The sequence below is a fragment of the Henckelia pumila genome, chromosome 2 (genome assembly GCF_033568475.1).
Source record: "Henckelia pumila isolate YLH828 chromosome 2, ASM3356847v2, whole genome shotgun sequence".
NCBI classification, from domain to species: domain Eukaryota; kingdom Viridiplantae; phylum Streptophyta; class Magnoliopsida; order Lamiales; family Gesneriaceae; genus Henckelia; species Henckelia pumila.
In genome coordinates, this window is record NC_133121.1 from 8,374,043 (window position 1) to 8,394,325 (window position 20,283).

Genomic DNA, 20,283 nt, shown 5'->3' on the forward strand with positions numbered 1-20,283 from the left:
GCCCTCGATCTGTTTGTGCAAATTACGCTCAGGATGTAAATATCTTTTCATTTTACCTGCAGTCAAAGGGATGGATTTGTAAATTTCGTGCATTGATATTTTCTCCGTCATAACCATTCCGTACTGTTCACCAAATCACTAGCTATGAAGTCAATTTTAACAACAGAAATCACATTTACTTGGTTTTTTCATGATGTGCATTTAGGTGTTAGCCTCTTCTGGCCCTGCTGATATTTTAAGAATGTTCAAATAGAGGAGTCCTAGACCTTGCACAATTGGTCCATGCCCCATATCCATATGATATTATCCGGAGCACACAAGTTTTGTAATAACTTGTTTAATTCAAATATACATTAGATGCTCCCATTTCGACCATGGCAATAAAATTCTTGAAGACATGTTCGAACAGGACATAGTGTTTTGAAAATGAGGTGACTTTCATGTGATTTTTTTTTTTTCCCTTAACGTTTTGTTTGTTCATATTCTTATGTTTGTGCAAGTCCTGTAAATGTGTTAATTCACCTGGAAACACTAATGTTTAAATTGGTAGAAATGGCAGGGCTGGCACCCAGAAACTTAATTATGATAATATATCAAGATTTCGATGAAATACAACTCTCTTTTCATAGTGAACAACAAAGTCTAACAAGCCTTTAAAAAAAAAGAAAAGAAAAACCAGAATCACAGCCTCCTTTCCAAGAAAATTCAGGGAACCTGAGAACAGGAAATAGTTCATAATACTTGAAGATTTTTATTTTTTCATTTGCAGAGAATATCTTGAAATTCTCTAATCATACTGGGGTAAGGACTATTGAGCTGCATATTAGCAATCATCTGACGAAGCTCGGAAGTTTCTTCTTTCAGTTGCTCATTCTCATGAACTACTCGTTCATGATCCTCCGTCATGTGGTTCAACTTGTCAACGAGTTGATTATTCTCATTCCGTAGCCAAATGACTTGGGACCAGAGCTCATCCAAGTGCTTCTGCTTCCTCATACGTGATCTTCTTGCAGATTCTCGGTTAGAAATCTTTCTTCTCTGCTTCCTCTCATCTATGATGCTAAAGTGTTGCTCATCTGCTTCATCAGAAGTGGTATTGTTGCTCAAACATGTTATTTGAGGATTAAATTCATGGACATTTGGATTAATGTGTAGTTGAAATAAAGGGTCTGAAAATCTATTACTAGCCATACCAAAATGGGTAGGGAATGCAATTAAATTTGAAGGAAATATATGGCGGAGCTCGTTATCTTCACCCGGTTGCATTTCTCTAATAATACTAATTTACCTGTAAGTATTATGATAATTTGAAACGCAAGTGAGAAGTATTGGTTTTAGAAGGTGGAGGAACTTGTGGAGTGTGGTAATTTATAGTGTGGAAAAAGGTTTTGTTGGCCCCATTCTATCAATTTAGTGTACAGTAGAGTTCTATAAGACCATAGGATATGATGGCATTTAAAACTATGCTTAGTGTTCTTACATATCTTTCCTACAATGCATTAATATAAGATGATGGACTAGTCCATACATTGTGTTCTCCATGTATATAATTCTTTCGTGCATGCATGATTACCATCGATGTTATTAGATACTAGAGAAGAAAGAACAGAGAAGGGGGTATGGGGCGGGGGACTTATTTCAAAGTTTGATGCTCGGGGAAGATGTGAAAGTTAGATTTTTCAAGTTAAAATTGTTATTCTTTCCATATACAGGGAAGACTGTCCTGTTCATATCGAGGTGTTTCTAGTTTTTACTTAATTTTGATATATTGGTTGACTTATGGATAATCTTCAAGATTTATTTTAAATAAATGCTTACATCAGTGAAACAAGATTTTATCATGGGGCGTGCTATGATTGAATTGGAGAATAATATGGAAAGTGGATTGGAAAGTCAATATAAAAGTGGTGTTAATACAAGGTTGGCCAAAGTAAAATTATACTACAATATATTGGTTTTAGCGAGATGGATGTTTAATGACGCAAAAGAATGAAAGGAAACCATGTAAGAAGTTGGGGGTGGAAATAGTCTTCTGAAAGTGGCTATTTTAAGTGAAAAATTGGTGACTCGATTTCTCAGCCACTTTCGTGGACTAAATTCGAACAAAAAATTTGTACTCCTATTTTAATCATATTTCAATATTGGGATTCAAATAATTTGTCAAATATAGAAGGGGATATCTTACTTGCACATTAGGCTGACAATTGAGTTTGGGGTACCCCCAGATCACCATGTATGTCTCACAAAAATTTGGTGGGACTTAATATAACCGTGAGCTAGCTCGAGCTCGAGCTCGAGTTTGAATATTTAGTTCGGTTAAATATGAGTTATTTAGGCTTCTGTAGGGTCATCTCATTTGAAGCTCAAATCTATCCATTTTTTTTTATTTCAGTGAATGCTGGAAGTAAATATACCAACCTTTTCGGCATCCAAGAATGAAATCATGTTCATATGATCAAATGAAAGACTTGTATTTTGAGACTAATTAGTGATAAATTAAATTATCATTGTCCAATAATTATCGTATGAAACTTATGTGTAATTTTTTATTTCTTTGTAAATTTTATGTACAAATAGCGGAACTACTTATTTATAATTTTGCATACGGGGATTGCGCATGTTCTTATTTGGGCAGCCTAAGCTCAATCCAAAACTTGAAATAATTTCATGAGCCGAGTAGGAGCGGCATATATGTGAGCTTTATTGAGCTAAGCTTGTGTGCACTCTTGCACATTTTTCCTATGCATTTTGAAAAATCTTCTACGGTTTGTGGTGAGTATTCGTTGGTGTTGAGTGCATGAAATTGTACTTTGAAAAATGCATCTTCCACTAAGAAGAAGGGGTGGAATGGAGGCAAATGCTTTCTCCTGCATATTGGTTCAAAGTTGAGTGGCCTAAACGTTCAACTATATCATTAGACAAATGTTGACTCCTCTTTCTTTTCTTGTCTGAATTTGTTGGTTCTGTGCTTTATTTATCCTTTTTTTCTGATGATCATCTACTTTTTCCCCCATGTATGTCTTTTACCATAATGGGGATTGAAAGATTGAAGATGATTAATGTAGTTGAATACAAGACATCACCATTTCTTTTGCCTGCTTGTATTAGTTACCTTTACGAGTTCTATTCCCACCTACCGTAGTTTCAAAAACTGTCATTTTGGTTCACCTCGCTATTTGTACATAAAATTTATGAAGAACCGTAGAGAAACGAGCAGAGGCCGGAGATCAATATCGTTTTCAACGTTCTGATTCTAGCCGTTGAATGTGTTTACTTGGCTCATATAGTTTTAGCATTTCTATCACTTTGGCTCATGCTTTTGCAAGATATGAAATGACCATGTGAATATGAGATGCATTCTCTTACCATATACTTTAAGCATAATATTTTTTTCCGAGTGGTGAGAGGGTTCGTAGTTTGTTATAATTAGGTTTCGAAACTCAATACATCAAGCCTTGATGGACTATAAGTCACCTGGTCATATATCATGATATTGACTATTGTAAAAGGTACTTTAATAAAGATGTATGTACAACTTTTGCTGATCGATAAACAGAGCCAGAAGCCTAAACCAACGGTGGGGGTATTGTACGAACGGAAACTGGATTTAACACTTACTTTGTCCCGACTCAGTATTGTGTGAATCGATAAGATCATGGGCATAAAACAAGTATACTGCATACTCCTAGCGCGAGTTTCTTCCGACAGACGGTAATAATGCAAGAATCAATACCACCAAGCAATCTAGGATGCGAGTTCTCGTTATCTTAGAGTCTTAGACGTGCCACGCGATGCCTTCCTAAACCACTTCAACGCACTGCTCAACGTAGATGTAGGGAATTCGATACCAAACCAAAATACGAATTTGATACAAAAGATGTTGATTACCCACCGGCATTCACATGGTGGATGATCAAAAGGTGTTTGGTTACTTAAAGCCGATAATGACCAATGTTTTTTTTTAGTAAAATTGGTGCTAACAGAACATTTTGGAGATACCTATGTTTCTTGCTTTTGTTTGCGGAAAAGTATATCCATTCAAGTAATCATTTGGATCTATGGAACTTTTTCTTTGTTAGGATTCGTTTGTTCAATTGAAGTTTGATTGATGTGATTAAATTAATGTGTAAAATTTGTTTTGGTGCATGAAATTATATATTAGTTAATAGTTATCTAATATTGCCTATGCATAAGCTCAAATATATAAAGTCACAAAAATTGTCCATCAATATTTCATAGAACATTTATTTTTATTTTTATGAATTAACAATTATAATTATGATGATGAAATTTGAAAGGTGTGGATCAAGCCAAAATATGCACCCTATTTTAAGGACACCGTCAATCTTGTGCTGCCTTGTCTGTTTCTCTGCAAAGCCTTTTTTTTTCATCAAAAAAAAAAAACGAAATAGAAATCATCTCAATGTAATGATCACAAATTTATCTTACTAGCAATTACTTTCTTGACATGATAAGAATAGAATCATTCCGCACTCATGGAATAAATAAAAATATATATCTTCGGAAACTGATTAATTTGTAATGTTTTGGTTTAATTTTATTTCGAATAAGAAAAAAAATAACTAAATTTTGGTAAAGTTTTTTTAACATGCTAATAATGTCATTTTCCAAACTTTGATATATTTATTTTTTTCACAAATCTTATTATTAATTTTATAATTTAATTAAAAATATTTAAAAAACAAAAAAAAAAACTAAAAACAAATCATGATTGTGCGAGCGCACGTAACATGTGCTCCGAGACATCCTATTGTTTAAATTGATTTTCTGAGAAAGAAAGTGTTAGTTTTAAGCACTCAAAATAATTAAAGTTGTGCCATCTTTATTTTTTGTTTTCTAATATATATATATTTATTTTCATGGATAGGTCGATGCTATCGTTCATATGCTAAATCCGACAATCAATCTTTTTATGCAATTAATTTGGTGATTATGTTTTACAAAATCGCATAAAATTTAACAATATAAAAACTTACAAATGATGAATATGCGTAGCATATTATATAAGTGAAAATATATTAATTAAGAATACGAAATTCATCACATAAAATATCACAAATACATATGTGAGAAGATTTCACGGATGAATTTTATGAGACAAATATTCTAATTGGGCTATTCATAAAAATATTATTTTTTATTTCAATATTCTAAAAGTCACATAAACGATCACCAATTGCCCTAGTTTTTAGAAAATCGAGAGCTCTGGTGGTGCTGAAAAAATCGATTGCTTACGCGATCTTAGCGTCGCCTAGGCAGGTAACAAAGTTTCACGGCGGTTTGATTTAAAAAAAAAACGGTTGAAATAATTTATCATGTTTGTTGAATATATGCTTACAAAAAATTTATGCACATCCATGAGCATAGATGAAAAAATATTAATGAGAATGTTGAACACATTTATATATATATTTTACATATTTTATAATTAATTAATATTTTTTTTAAAAAAAAATGCCTAGGCCGTCGTCTAGAAGCTCGTTTACGCACCTAGATGCTAGGTGGTGGGTAACTGTCCGACCATCACTTTTTTAGAATGTAGAAATTATCTTATCTGATTTCGCGTTCTTTTTGTCATATTATTTATCACCTATTAATTATTTATTTTATATCAATTAAATAATTGATTATTTATCTTATATCAATCAAATAATTTAATTTAAATTATTAAATTACCTCTTATAAATAATATTATTCATATTTTATTTGTTGTTAAAATGATAAAATGATAATTTATCATTTTTATATAAAATTTAATCAATCAAATCAAATCAAATATAATATAATTTACAATCAAATCAAAATTTTTTATTAACTATCATTTCTTATTTATTTTATATTTTATTATATTATTTATCTCATCACTCAAAGCAAAGCAAACTATATCTTAAACTTTAATAAATAGATTATTTAGACACCGTTCTGTTCACCATATTACTAATATACGTATAACTCATCTCATCTCATCCCACGTTCTTCTCATCATATTATTTATCCATATATTAACTATTTATTTTACCTCAATCAAATCATTAATTATTTATCTCACATCAATCAAATAATTGAACTCAAATTACTATATTACCCCTTATAAATAATATAATTTTTATTTTATTTATTATTAAAAGGACAAAATAGTCATTTAATATTTTTATATAAAATTTAATCAATCAAATCAAATCAACCATAACCTATCAATCAAATTCAATATTATTTTAACTATCATTTTTTATTTATTTTTTATAACATTATATCACCTATCCATATATTACATATATCATATCTCAAACCGGTGCTGTATAATTATAATATATGCTTGAACAGCTTGATCTTGAAAATAACTGGTGGGAACATAAAAAAATAAAAGTTCTTTAGTTTCAAATTCTTGCATTGATCTATTCCTTGGAACGAAGAACTACGAATGAATATGTTTCAGCAAGCAAAAATCAGGTTCATATGAAATTGGGTTGGACGCTTAAACAAGTTGGTAACAGACTTTGGCTTCAATCACAAGGTTATTCTCGTTTTCCTACTTCGATTTATTATTTTGAAAAATCGATTCTGTTTTGGTTTTAATCTCATAATCTTAGTGACGCTTCTTCTCAAGTATGTGTTTGAAAATTTGGGGAATACTCAAGTGTTATCTTGCAATCAATCTGTTTGTGAAAATGACGCATCTTATTCTCCCGTTACTGGCTTCTGCTTACCCTCTATCAGGAGTTCACATGTGCATGCATGTGTTTTTATAGAGTTGTGAATCTGTGATTCACTATTTAAAAGGTTCCGCTATTGCTATGCCATGGTAGCAATTTTGCAGTATGCTCGTAGAACCGGAATCGATTTAGCATAGGTTTTCCATGTTCCTGTCTTAATGCTGGTTGTTCCTGAAATATGAATACTGCGTTAATGAAAATGATACTGTAATTAAAACAATCAATGAACAAACTAGATATTTGATTAGAGACAACATAGGCTGCTTGCTCTTTTATTTTTGCAGTCTGTGCTCACTTCTCGACCATTTTTGCTCTTAGACACAGCGGCACTTGTACCATGGGAACTGTAAATATAAGAAGCTCAAGAAAATAGTGCCAGTTTACAAAAGCATTGTACCTACAAGTAGTTGATGTTGATCAGTTCATCTGGAAGCTATTACACTCACCAAACATGAGTTCAAAAACCCATGACTTCTTATTACTTCACCAAACGCTTCCTTTACCCACCAAAATTTCAGCTCCATGTTTCACCCTTGAAATTTCTACTGCTCGATGCTACAATATCTACCGTGGCACAGCAACCTAAACCCCACCCGTTCTACAGAAAGACTTTCTCCAATATATTTCAAGAATGTTCAAAGCAACGAACCCTCGAGCCGGGACTACAAGCCCATGCCCGGATGGTAGTGTCTGGATTTCAACCCACGATTTTTGTTACCAATTGTTTAATTCAAATGTATATTAGATGCTCATGTTTAGAGAGTGCAATTAAAGTGTTTGATAAGATGTCGGAACGGGACACAGTTTCATGGAATGCGATGATTTTTGGGTATTCAATGAATGAAAAGATGAGGTTGGCACAGTCATGTTTTGATTTGATGCCTGAGAGAGATGTGATTTCTTGGAATTCTTTGATTTCGGGGTACGTGCAGAATGGGGATTGCTTGCAGTCAGTTAAGGTTTTTTTGCTGATGGTTAGAGGTGACTTGGACTATGATGAGACCACTTTTGCTGTTGTCTTAAAAGCATGTTCAAGTTTAGAGGATTTTGCCTTGGGTACGCAGGTTCATGGAATTGTAGATAAATTGGGGTTTTTGTGTGACGTGGTGACAGGAAGTGCAATATTGGATATGTATGCGAAATGCAAGAGGTTAGCTGAGTCGTTGCAGTTTTTTTATGAAATGCCATTTAGAAATTGGGTATCCTGGAGTGCTGTAATAGCAGGTTGTGCTCAAAATGATGAGCTTGCCTGTGGATTAGAGCTTTTCATTGAGATGCAAAGAAATGGAGTTGGGGTCAGCCAATCTATTTATGCTAGCGCTTTTAGGATGTCTGCTGGGTTATCTAATTTACTGCTGGGTTGCCAATTGCATATACATGCATTAAAAACTGATTTTGGAGATGATATTGTGGTAGGTACATCCATGTTGGACATGTATGCCAAGTGTGACAACTTGCATGATGCTCGGAAGGTATTCAACTTGTTGCCAAACCGTAATTTGCAATCTCATAATGCACTTATAGTTGGTTATGCCAGAGGTGGTAATGGATTTGAAGGATTGCGATTGTTCCAACTTTTGTTGCAATCTGGTCTTGGTTTTGATGAAATAAGCTTATCAGGTGCCTTTAGTGCAGCCTCCGTGAAAATCAAGGGACGTTTCACCGGAATTCAAGTACATGGATTAGCAATCAAGAGTCCTTTCAAATCTAATGTATCTGTTGAAAATGCTATGCTGGATATGTATGGGAAATGTGGATCATTGATGGAAGCTTGGCAAATATTTGATGAAATGGAGAGAAGGGATGAGGTCTCTTGGAACGCAATCATTGCTGCCTGTGGGCAGAATCGAAATGAAGAAGAGACTCTTATACTATTTGCCGGAATGCTGCAATCAGGAATAGAACCTGATGAGTTCACGTATGGGAGTGTTCTGAAAGCTTGTGCAGATAGGCAAGCTCGGTGCAGTGGGAGGGAGGTCCATGGAAGAGTCATTAAATCTGGGATGGGATTCGACTCATTTGTCGGAAGTGCACTTGTTGACATGTACAGCAAATGTGGGATGATGGACGAGGCAGAAAAACTTCATAACCGATTGGAGGAACAGACTTTGGTTTCATGGAATTCGATCATTTCTGGGTTCTCCTCCGAAGAAGACAGCGAGGGAGCTCAGAATTTCTTTGCAAGACTGCTAGAAATGGGAGTTAAACCTGATAATTTCACTTATGCAACGGTTCTTGACACTTGTGCTAATGTTGCTAATATCGGGCTTGGGAAGCAACTTCATGCTCAAATAATCAAGCAAGATTTGCTGTCAGATGTATACATTACAAGCACTTTAGTTGACATGTACTCAAAGTGTGGAAACTTGCAGGATTCTATTATGATGTTCGCAAAATCATCCAATCGTGATTTTGTGACATGGAATGCCATGGTTTGTGCTTATGCTCACCATGGTCTTGCGGAAGAGGCTCTGCAGATTTTTGAAAAAATGCAGCTTGAGAAAGTAATACCGCACCATTCAACATTTGTGGCAGTCCTTCGTGCTTGTGCACATATCGGTCTTGTAGAAAACGCGTTGCACTACTTCAACCTAATGCAGACTGACTATGGATTAGAGCCTCAACTGGAACATTTTTCATCAATGGTGGAGATTCTTGGAAAATCGGGACGACTTGTGGAAGCTCTGAGGCTTATTCAAGATATGCCTTTTGAGGCTGATGATGTAATTTGGAGAACACTGCTGAGTATTTGCAAGATACGTGGGAATGTCGAGATTGCAGAAAAAGCGGCAAGTTCTCTTCTGAAACTTGACCCTGAGGACTCTTCAGCCTATGTTCTTCTATCAAACATTTACGCTGACGCTGAAATGTGGGACGAAGTTTCAAAGATGAGGAAAGTTATGAGACATAGTAGGCTAAAAAAGGAGCCTGGTTGTAGCTGGATTCAGGTCCAATCTGAGTTGCACATGTTCCTTGTTGGTGACAAAGCTCATCCAAGATCCGAAGAGATATACGAGAACTTGGATATGTTAATCGATGAGATGAAGAGGGATGGTTATGGAACTTGTAGGCAGGTAACCATGAGTGAGGAGTGGAATGTTGATAAGGATCAAGAATTACACGCAGTCTCTTGTTGTTAGATGAAGATTTTTATATTTAATTTACTGATCAAATTTTGTCTCCGACCTTTTCTTTTTAGAAAAGGTTAACAGATTAATACATGTGAACTTTTGTACTCGTGCCATTGATTGAAGGTCGTTCAGGACGTAATATTTTGACATACTAGAAATAAGTTCTAGAGAGGAATTTATGGTGTAGTTCAGACAGGCATAGATTTTTATTGTAGCGTCAAATTTGAATTTCCAAAACAATTATGTAAATGTATGCGTCGCATAAATGCAAAAATGTCTTGCATCTTCGATGTTTAAGAATGGAAAAACCAAAAGACTTATGTTTGCACCAATTCCTGAATGTTTTTGGGGGCACACACAGAGGTGCCACTGAAGCAAAGAGAGCTGAGTACTCTGTTCACTGATTCCGTAGGATGATAGCCATCCCAGAAAAAGTGTTGGTCTGGATCGGGACATGCGGGAAGCCATGGAATGCACGCTGATGTCCCATTCAGCAAAGCTATGCAGCATGAGTGACTTGTATCGTTCAAACCTAAAATTAAGACCCAAAAAAATGACAAGGTAAATAGTGGATGGTTGATTGGTTACACTCACTATCTTAGATTCATCCCTGAGTGACATGCTATATCTATATAACGTGTAGATTTGAATTTAGCTACCGTATTTAGATGGGTTAAGGACGGCATCATATCCGAGCTGGTTACCCTGGCCAAGAATGAAGGATGAGCTTTTGAGTGTGGATGTTAGATTTTGGAGCAAGGAGGCCAACTGACGATTAAACATGATTGCCATCTGATTCAACTTCTCGACGCAGGCTCCACTGTGTTCGTATTGCCTGATAATGTATGGAATGCACCCAAGAGGGCCGAGCTCGAACATCACCACCTTCCTTGCTCCCAACTTGTACAATCTCTGCAATGAGAAAGTGCAGTAGTTTGTCTATTTTCTTGATTATTTGTATAAGAAACGCATACCCAGAGGAGGACTCGTGATTTCTGAGGAGCATTGGCAGAGAATAATTTCTTGTTACCTGAAGTTGTAGGGAGAGTTGATGTATGAGAATTTCAGCAAAGGATTGAGGACTTGTGGTGGAGTCATATGCTTGTGGGGAGACAATATCTCCGACCGATTTCGTGATGCTTCGAGGATTGATCAAAGTGTTGCTACTGTATCGAGCAACAAAGTAATTGAGGTAGTCATTGCTCCCAATTGTGATCGCAAATAATGACTTTGATAAATAATTTGAAAGCTCCTCTTGATTTTTGTAATATTCAGGTAAGTTCCTTTCAACCGTTATTGCAAATAAGTCGATTTGGTCGCTTAGACTCAGGCACTTTCCCTGCAGACAACCAAGGTTTACACATCAAGACAATCAGAGCAGATGAACAGATATGCAGTAATATAAAATCCGGCACGGGTTTGTTTGGATGTTATTGTTTTTTTTTTTTCCGGACATATGATAGTTACTTTTTTATGGTAATATAATAGTTTTTATTATTCTTCTTTTTCTTCTTTTCCTATTTATTAAGAAATAATTTTTTATTTCTTTTTTGCTTCATGGTTTTTTTTTGGTTCACCAGTAGCTTTATGATTGTTGAAACAAACTAAAATGGACAGTAAAATGATTATTTTTTCGTTTTTGTTTTTATCAAATTTAATAGTTAAAACAATTTAAATGGTAAAATGGTGTTTATACGTAAATAAATAAATATAAAAAAACACACACACACACATATATAATTAAAGGTAATAAATAAATGATATTAAAAAATTTATAAAAGTGTACAGAGACACTCTAATATATATATGTGTAGAGTATTTGTTTTTTTATAATTAATTTGATTTATATTCAAATAGAAGTAAAATCATAATTGTAGAAAATAATGAATGATTATATTACAATTTGAATTAATTATATTTATATAAAAATAATATCGTAATTATAAAATCAATGAGGGATTAAACTACCATTAAAATTAATGAAAGAAAAAGGAAAGGGAAAAAAATAAAAAAAACAAAATAACAGACACCATTATTGGCTCTATTAAGCCCAAACTTAACAAATAATAGTAGATAAACTATTATAGATTTAGTAGTTAAAACAATTTAAATGGTGTTAATAAGGAAATATAAAAGCGCAAGCGCGTACATACATATATACTAGTGTTTTTTTGTATGTGTTTGTACAATTAAAATAATTATTTAAACATGATAATTTTTGTCTATTTTTTTTTATTAAGAGTGATATAAACACTTAAAAACTTAGAAGTATAGATTTGAATTTAAAAAATTTTGAAAGTGGATAATATTAGACTAGGACATCAACAATAGTTTTTCTAATGGTCATGCTTATAGATAATAGATAATAAATAAATGATATTAAAAAAATTTATACATGTTATATATATATATATATATATATATATATATTCTAAAAAATTGTTGGTAGGAAGAATCAGACTTTTGACCTTAGGCTAAATGTTCACATACTCCACCAACTAAGAGATCTCTTGAAGCCGACCAAGACACCATTATTAATTCTATTAGGCCCAAACTTAATAACTAGTGTGTGTCTATATTAGGGATGTAATCGAGTCGAGCCGAATCGAATAGCACACTACTCGAGCTCGAGCTCGATCGAGTAGTTAATTTCATACTCAAGCTCGAGCTCGTCTATATCTCGAGCTCGAGCTCAAAAATTATATATAATTATATATAAATATATATAAATAAATAGTTATATGAATAAATAAATAAATAAATAAATAAATATTATATAAATTATATTTCTATATATATTTATATTATATTTTATATTTATATGTGTTATCGAGTAGCTCGCGAGCTACTCGAACACATATATTTCGAGCTCGAGCTCGAGCTCGATTGTATGTTCTCGAGCTCGAGCTCGAGTCGAGTTTTGACCGAGCTACTCATGAGCTACTCACGAGTAGCTCGGCTCGTTTACACCCCTAGTCTATATATATATATATATATATATATATATATCAGTTATGTTAATTATAATATAAAATGTATCACTTTTGTGTGTTTTTTAAGCAGTGTTTAGGAGAGCTTCTAGGTAGCACTTCTCAGCTTTTCATTAACAAAATTTTGAAATTTTGTTAACAAGAAACAGAGAAGTGCTTCCTATAAGCTCTTTTTCATTAACAAAATTTTAAAATTTTGTGAAATTTTGTTAATAAGAAACAGAGAAGTGCTTCGTAGAAGCTCTTTCAAACACTACCTTAAAACCCAAATTATGTGTTAGACATTTGTTTTCAAACATTATCAACTTTTGATTTGTTTTAACTTTTTATAATCTATAAATTTAATCACTCATATAAAAATAAGTAATGCTATATGTACAATCAAATTTGTACAACAATTTTTACACCACAAAAAATTCAATACAAAATTTTAATTTATCAAATCTCACGATACATTGAATGCAAAATCTCACGATATCATATCAAAATCTCACGAGATAATAGCAAAATATCACAACATAATTGTTGTAAATATCGTTGTACGATATATTGATTGTATCTCTAGCATTATTCTATAAAAATATAATCTTTTGCAAATACTCCTTTAATACGATTGTCATAATAGATGAAAATTTCGCGAAGCGTTCAAGTGAAGTCGAAAAAGGGGAAAAAATTATTTTCACATTTAAAAACAAAAAATTACATATTATTAATTATGTTTATACATACATATTATACATATGTAAAAATTTTCAGTTGCCCAACCAATGATGCCCAACTCGTCCCCGATCACTAAAATCCGGTATCGTGTTTTACTTATGGGGAAAAAAAATAAAATAAAATCCGATACCGAATTTTAATAGTCGGGGACGAGGTGAGATAATATTATTGGGCAACTGAAAAATCCTCTATACATATGTAAAATACAAAGTACAAACACACACGCACACACATATTTATATAAGAATTGAAATGAACATTAATTAATTGTAGAAAAATCTTACCAAATCGTCTCCAGTTTGAGGAAGAATTCCACATGATCCAGAGGCATAATTCAGTCCTCTCAATTCCAATTCACCTCTTATATTTAGCAACCCAATTTTATCAGCCAAATTCAAACATTTTCCCTGCAAAAGTCAACGCCACGTTACAAAAATAATTATTTACAAAGAATATCGAGTATTTTACGTAGGCAATCTGGTATTTTATTATATTAATCACACCAAAGATATTGCATTCTTTACAAGAAAACAAAGAAATTAATTCAGGTCACACATGTATATACATTTATGTTTCCAGATTATAATCATTACTTTAGATCGTGCTCGCATTTTCCAGATAAATTTTTATTTCAAAGAATTTGTAAAATTAAATCGTGAATTTTGAATCATAAATATAAACTTTTACCCCAATTTCTATTCCCGGAAGATTAATAATGCTACACGGCCCTGTTGACCCTTCCAGCAAACTCACAAACGGAGGAGGAAATGGCAATCCAAGAAATTCAGCTGCCAAAGCAAGAAGTCAATAATAATTTATAACTTGATCAATTTCAATAATATTGTTATTGAACAATTAATGTATACACACATAGAGTACTACTTTAATTGAAACACTTTTTTACATCAAAGACTCGTGCTCATATTCGAATATTCGTCATGTCACAGTGCTTACCTATAAAATCGACGACGGTTTTGCCGTTGGTGAATCTTCCGGTGGCGGCTTTTCTCTCGAAGTTCATGCCATATGGGGGATAATTGGCCTTTGCTAAAGTTGGCAGCAGATTGTTATTGCCACTGTCGAACAGCGAATCGCCGAAGACATACAATGCAGGTACTGCTGAAGGAGATTTCTCTGCCCTTCCGAGACCAAAAGCAAGAAACGTGATCAAGATTTGAAATAGGAAATTGTATAACGTCCTATTCATTTTACTCCAAAGTTTCATGAACAAAAAATATATAATAGGAGATTTGGGTTTTGGTATTTCTCGAAATGTGGTATCGACGCATAAAGAATCTGGGAAAATATTATCATGTGTGTTTGTTTGAAATGATGGCCTGTGAATTTATAAAAACTTAGTTGTCAACTTTGCACTATTAATTAATTAATATTACAAAACGGTACTCCATGATTTTGCACATGCCGTTCCAAGGATTTTTTTTGGCCCCCTTAATGTGGAGTCGATCATACTTGAGAATTTTATCTTTATATCTAAAGACTATGTTTAATTTTAGGAAAAATGTGAATTTTAATTTAATATTTTTCGTTCAATCAATTATAGTTATGTAATTATGTCTCAGCGATGAATTTAATTTATTGTTAGTTCTACTTTTAAAAATCATGCAATCAAATGATATTATCATTGTTAAAATTTTTATATTTACATTGTTAAACAAATTACGGTAATTAAGTTTTATTTTGAATATGGAATATTTTAGAAAGCTGAACAATAACTTAGTCGGGACATAGTAGTGTCCAACTCAGTCTTAGCATTAGGACAACCGCATCACCCTTAGGAGTTAGGACAATAGCTAGCTGAGGCATGTGTGTGTGTTTTGCTGTCAGTAATTACCATTCTAAATTGGTTCAAAACAAATTTAGCATTCTAAAAATATTCATAATGGTGCATTTATATATTAGTTTTCAATATGCTCGAAAAAAAACTAATTTACAAAAATGATAATAATGTAAATGGCGTAGAAATACCTATAAAGTAGGTTGGACTCTATCGTCTAAGAGTATGGATAGATGTCCCAAAATGAAAAATATTGTATTGGTGTTTATATATATAACATAAAATGTATGCGTTATTAATTAATTGAAAAAGCGATGGTATTGATTGATGCTCTTCAAAATAGATGGATGTATATGTATACAATGTTATTCAAAATATATGATTCAATATGGTTTGTAGCTCATCTTACATCAATGTCTCAAATTTGGAACGAAGTAGACATCTTCAAGATTCAATTATAACAATCTTCTCTTCCAACTCGAAAAAAAAAATAATAATCAGCTTTGCTTCTATCAATATAACTGAGTAAGGGCTCAAAACTCAAAAGACACACATAAATATGTGAGAGTGTCCAAAGTTTTTTTTCCGAAGAAACTCTCTCATGCTTGAGTTGAAGGCAAATAAAAAATATTTTTGTCTTTTACTAATACCATACTATCGATCGATATAAAAAAAATTGTTTATTTTCTTAGCATGAATCCGAGATTTTTTTCCTCGCTCACCTTTTAAGTATGGATGCAAAACCTTTTTTATTTTTTTTTCTTATCTTCACAAATTATATTTTTTGCAGAAGTATGAGGTTCCCCTTTTTCATGCGAAATAAAATTCTTTCAAAAATACTACTACTATTATTATTATTATTATTATTATAGACCTTTAAGAGCCTATTAATGTCCAGTTTAGTCCAGTCCAGTCCATTATAGTAGAGCCCAGTAGAATTAATTTATACAGTCCAAAGACAGTGCAGTTTTAGCAACTGAAATATATAGCGCGCACGTTAGCGCATATCACCCACCAAAATTTAGTATACTGAATGCGATTGCCTAGGGCTCCTCAAAATCTCTCACGCAGCAAATATTATACTCGCTGTTTCCTCGTATGCAAACAAGTTTTTATACACATTGCTCGAGAATTTGGGTTTGGTGAAGCTCAAATGGTAAGAATTGCGAGCCATGTTGAAGATGAAGAAGCTCCCGATTGCTCCACTCCGATAGGTATACGAGCATGCTTGTGTGAGTGTGTATGGGTATCTAGTCGGGGTGTTCATGTGTGTTTTTGTTTCTTTGTGTGATTTGAGTTGTGGAATTTTTTAAATTTTAGCAGAGAGAGTGAGACTTGATCAGAAGGTGGATGCTTCTCGGTCGAAGCATTCGGAGACAGAGCAAAGAAGGAGGAGCAAAATTAATGAGAGGTAAGCGTGAATTATTATTATTAAATCAGAAAACAAAATTATTTCTGGCATTGTTTTGTACGAGTTTGTGGTTTGGTTGGTCGAAATATGTTTGACTCGTGGACATTGAACTTTGGTGCGAAATGTTACAATTCGCATGTTTTAACTGTTCATTGAATGTGTTATTTTTCGGTTAGGAGTTGGAAGCCTGGATTTGGACTATTATAGTAGTATGAATTACTGCTTAATTTGGGATGGAGACAACCATTCTGATTGTGAGACCTCAATTTTTGTTTCACTTGCATCATAAGTATCTTCTTGGGTGGAGATAGTTTTAAATTTTATGCATTGCAGATTTCAGATTTTGAGGGATTTAGTCCCGGAAAATGATCAGAAGAGAGATAAAGCTTCATTGCTGCTGGAGGTTTGTTATCTCCTTTTACTGTTCAATTTTTGAATGCATTCTTATGTTGGGTACAAATGCTAATAAGCTTTTATCTATACAGGTTATACAGTACATCCAATATTTACAGGAGAAGCTACAAATGTATGAGGGAACTTATCAAGGTTGGAGTCCAGAGCCCACAAAGTTGGCACCATGGGTAAGATCTATACATGCTCTTTGATTTTCTTCTGATGCTTCACAAGCAAGGTTTTTTTTTCCCCCATTTTTTGGCTCTTACCATCGGCTTCATGTAGTTTTCACCTACTATCTCTGCAAAATGATGTGAAATTAAGATTTTGAGCAGATTGTGCTTTCTTCTCATTGGCGTAATATGGGTTGATTGCATCAAGTTGTGTTATGATATTCTACCCGAGTGTGAGCACCATTATTGACAAATGACCAGATTGAAAGAGGAATAGCATCACTGCTTCTTTGTGTATCATATAGTTGATTATAACAGGCACTTTCATCATTTGAATTTTTTAGTCAAAATTGCTGCCCATTACTTATGGTTGACACTTGACAGAAAATCAATTCTGGACCAGTTGAAAGCTTCCTTGACCAAACTCAGCTCGAGAGGCATATATCTGGGCATGAAGACAATGGTGTTCTCAACCCTTTACGTCATGTACGGAACTCGGCAGAATCTGAGTTGATTGGATCTAGCTTATATAAATCAACAGATAACCTACCTATTGCAACAAATCAACCTCTTCTTCTGAACCTTCCAACTCAAGCAGCAACATTTGAGGGTATGTCTGGTCAGCCTCATCAAGAATGTTTTCCTGATGCTGAGCAATTGACCCAGCTGTCTCAATCCCAATTATGGCCAGGGAGATCATGTGTGAATGATTACTCTATTCCTATCTGCAATACCAACGAGAGTGAACCAAAGACTGCACTTGAGGAAGCCAGTCACTCAAGTACATACTCTCAACTGTAAGCACCCATTTTGAAAGGAAAAGGAAATTGATCTATGGATACGACATATGCCCATTAGACCTGTTTGTTTTAAATATTTTTTGGAAAATTGCATTTGCTGCTCTTGATTACTTGATACACACTATCGATTGTTGTGGGTTTTGTATTTTTATAACAATGATCATGGTGGACGTACTGAAATAAATGCTCTAATAATGCATCATATATGAACATTAAAGCAAATGTTTGATGGGCATCTGTGAACTGATTTTTAGCCTTTGATGGGATTAGTGCTTAGATATGTGATTCTTTCTTGACAATTTAAGTTGATGTGTTCTATTGGATTTTTATATGCTTATCATACATGGATAGCAAGTCTCTTTAGCATTTTACATAGTTTATAATTTTGATGTATAGGGGTGTAATGTAACCATTTCATTGAACTTGTGACTTGGAGATTGTATCTAATATCACTAATAAAAAGCTTTTAAAAAGAGTATGTTAGTTACTTCTGGTGTGTTTGTTTTTTGACATCTTTTTGTTAAAGGAGATCTTTCTAAATATTTTTGTACCTAACCTCTGTTTTCCCCATTATTGACAGGAGATTTTCATGAAAAGAGTGATTACATATTTTTGGGGTTAATGCTTATTTTGTTGTTGGCAGGATATTGAGTTCTTTGAAGAATGCTCTACAATCATCTGGAGTGGATTTATCTCAGGCCAGCATTTCAGTGCAACTTGATGTTGGCAAACAAATAAATGATAGAAGTACCGTGGCAAAGTTCAAAGTGAAGGTTCTTCCATCTTATTATTAAACTATATTTAACTTTGACTCCCCTATGCTTCTCTATGTTTGCTTGCTACTTTATCAAATGATTCTCAAGTAACTGCCCAAACATCTCCAGCAACTTCAAAAGTATTCTGATATAGTTAAGATTCATATTGACTGGGAAAAGGGGAAAGCAAGAAGAAGAAACATATAAAATCGGGAAACAGGAAATTGGGGAATCCCGATGTGCAAAGATTAATCAGCATTTAAACTTGGAATGTACTCCTTGAGATGCAAACTCTACATCTGTTGGCAAAGTTTTCAGTTCTTAGCAGTCATGGACTGCACAAATTAGAATTATGAGAAAAGGTTCTTATGAATGACTGCATGCTTGTGATTTACAGTAACATGTTCTCTGGTTGAGGAAAAAATGTACAATCTATTATGATCCAGTTGGATTACCTTATGCCATACTTCTACGTAACTTGAAAGATCTTAGTTTTTCCAAATCGGACCTACTTTTATATGCTTGACTTCTTACGGATTCAGGATAATCAATGTCCACCTGGACTCGCTTCTGTGGCTCCTGGGATAGAACATCCTCGTAAAAGGTTCAGAGTCGACGAAAGCTAGTGCAATGCTCCCGGACAAATGTACATGCTCTTCTGAAAGGAGTTTTCATCAGGTTTTAGCATATTATGTACTCTTTTTCTATTTTGGTGGGCTTCCGTTTCTTTATAACTTGACTTGCCGTAAGAGGGCAATTGCATTTGCTTAACTTGGGTAGTTGACTGAGTTATCTATCGCTCCGAATATTAAGAACCCAGGCCATATATCGAGTTATTGCCGTATTGCCACACCTTTTGGAATTTGGCCTGTATTTATTTCGAACTTTTAACTTTAATTATGAAATGCGGAGAAATGAAGGTTATAAAATCGGTGAAATTGCATTTATTCGGTGGAGTGCCTTAGAATAGAAAAGTTATTCCACTATAAACTACTTTAAAGTAAATAAGGAAGTATTTGGAAATACTTTAAAAAAATGATTTATGGACTTTTCTTTACAAAATGGAGATTTTCTCTCTTTCAAAAATAGAATATATATATATATATAGAGAGGAATTTTCAGCTGCCCAACCATGTTTTTCCACTTGGTCCGCGACCACTAAAACCCGATAGCGGATTTTAGTGATGCAAAAAAAAAAAAAAAAAACCACTCGCGGACCAAGTGGGGAAACATGATTGGGCAGCTGAGCATTTCTCTATATATATGTGCATAATTTTGCTTATAAAAGCTGATTTTGCTAAGAGATTTTTTTTAATTTGCAGCTTCTAGCTCGAAATCATTTTGACAATAAATAATTGATTAAACGTTCACTACCTAGCTC

The 20,283-nt window shown here is 33.6% G+C and overlaps 4 protein-coding genes across 7 annotated transcripts; 2 read left to right on the forward strand and 2 right to left on the reverse strand.

The window, feature by feature from the left end:
* Positions 1-683: 683 nt before the first annotated feature.
* On the reverse strand, positions 684-1,266 carry LOC140882036 (basic leucine zipper 43). The gene has a single exon (XM_073287765.1). It carries the CDS (start codon positions 1,264-1,266, stop codon positions 760-762), a length of 507 nt encoding a protein of 168 aa, XP_073143866.1. The 3' UTR covers positions 684-759.
* Positions 1,267-6,403: 5,137 nt separating this feature from the next.
* LOC140882035 (pentatricopeptide repeat-containing protein At3g02330, mitochondrial) lies at positions 6,404-10,650 on the forward strand. Its single transcript, XM_073287764.1, has 4 exons — positions 6,404-6,535; positions 7,053-9,808; positions 10,278-10,426; positions 10,509-10,650. Exons 2-4 carry the CDS (start codon positions 7,202-7,204, stop codon positions 10,531-10,533), a joined length of 2,781 nt encoding a protein of 926 aa, XP_073143865.1. The 5' UTR covers positions 6,404-6,535; positions 7,053-7,201; the 3' UTR covers positions 10,534-10,650.
* Positions 10,641-14,782, reverse strand: LOC140877171 (GDSL esterase/lipase At2g03980-like). The gene is made up of 4 exons (XM_073280697.1): positions 14,530-14,782; positions 14,300-14,363; positions 13,860-13,917; positions 10,641-11,204 (listed from the first exon to the last, which is right to left on the reverse strand). The coding sequence occupies exons 1-4, from the start codon at positions 14,780-14,782 to the stop codon at positions 10,641-10,643; spliced, it is 939 nt and encodes a 312-aa protein (XP_073136798.1).
* A 1,595-nt stretch (positions 14,783-16,377) lies between these two features.
* LOC140883068 (transcription factor BIM3-like) lies at positions 16,378-19,927 on the forward strand. 4 transcript variants are annotated; one of them, XM_073289376.1, is made up of 8 exons: positions 16,378-16,584; positions 16,691-16,781; positions 17,115-17,184; positions 17,267-17,362; positions 17,732-17,957; positions 18,039-18,144; positions 18,791-18,920; positions 19,445-19,927. In XM_073289376.1, the coding sequence occupies exons 1-8, from the start codon at positions 16,404-16,406 to the stop codon at positions 19,526-19,528; spliced, it is 984 nt and encodes a 327-aa protein (XP_073145477.1). In that variant the 5' UTR covers positions 16,378-16,403; the 3' UTR covers positions 19,529-19,927. The 4 variants fall into 4 exon arrangements, with proteins under 4 accessions (XP_073145477.1, XP_073145476.1, XP_073145474.1 ...); XM_073289375.1 differs by having other exon boundaries at positions 17,732-18,144; positions 18,791-18,914; XM_073289373.1 differs by having other exon boundaries at positions 17,732-18,144; positions 19,445-19,923.
* Positions 19,928-20,283: the final 356 nt, after the last annotated feature.

Bases quoted from the DNA above. Each gene is read 5' to 3' on its own strand.
- LOC140882036 (XM_073287765.1), bottom strand. From the start codon at position 1,266: ATGCAACCGGGTGAAGATAACGAGCTCCGCCATATATTTCCTTCAAAT.
- LOC140882035 (XM_073287764.1), top strand. From the start codon at position 7,202: ATGACTTCTTATTACTTCACCAAACGCTTCCTTTACCCACCAAAATTT. The intron at 9,809-10,277 runs GTAACCATGAGT...CTGATTCCGTAG, and splicing joins GTTATGGAACTTGTAGGCAG to GATGATAGCCATCCCAGAAA. The intron at 10,427-10,508 runs GTAAATAGTGGA...TATAACGTGTAG, and splicing joins AGACCCAAAAAAATGACAAG to ATTTGAATTTAGCTACCGTA.
- LOC140877171 (XM_073280697.1), bottom strand. From the start codon at position 14,782: ATGAATAGGACGTTATACAATTTCCTATTTCAAATCTTGATCACGTTT. The intron at 14,364-14,529 runs GTAAGCACTGTG...TTGCTTTGGCAG, and splicing joins AACCGTCGTCGATTTTATAG to CTGAATTTCTTGGATTGCCA. The intron at 13,918-14,299 runs GTGTAGCATTAT...ATTGGAATTGAG, and splicing joins CTGGAAGGGTCAACAGGGCC to AGGACTGAATTATGCCTCTG.
- LOC140883068 (XM_073289373.1), top strand. From the start codon at position 16,404: ATGCGATTGCCTAGGGCTCCTCAAAATCTCTCACGCAGCAAATATTAT. The intron at 18,145-18,790 runs GTAAGCACCCAT...TGTTGTTGGCAG, and splicing joins TCAAGTACATACTCTCAACT to GATATTGAGTTCTTTGAAGA. The intron at 18,921-19,444 runs GTTCTTCCATCT...TTACGGATTCAG, and splicing joins TGGCAAAGTTCAAAGTGAAG to GATAATCAATGTCCACCTGG.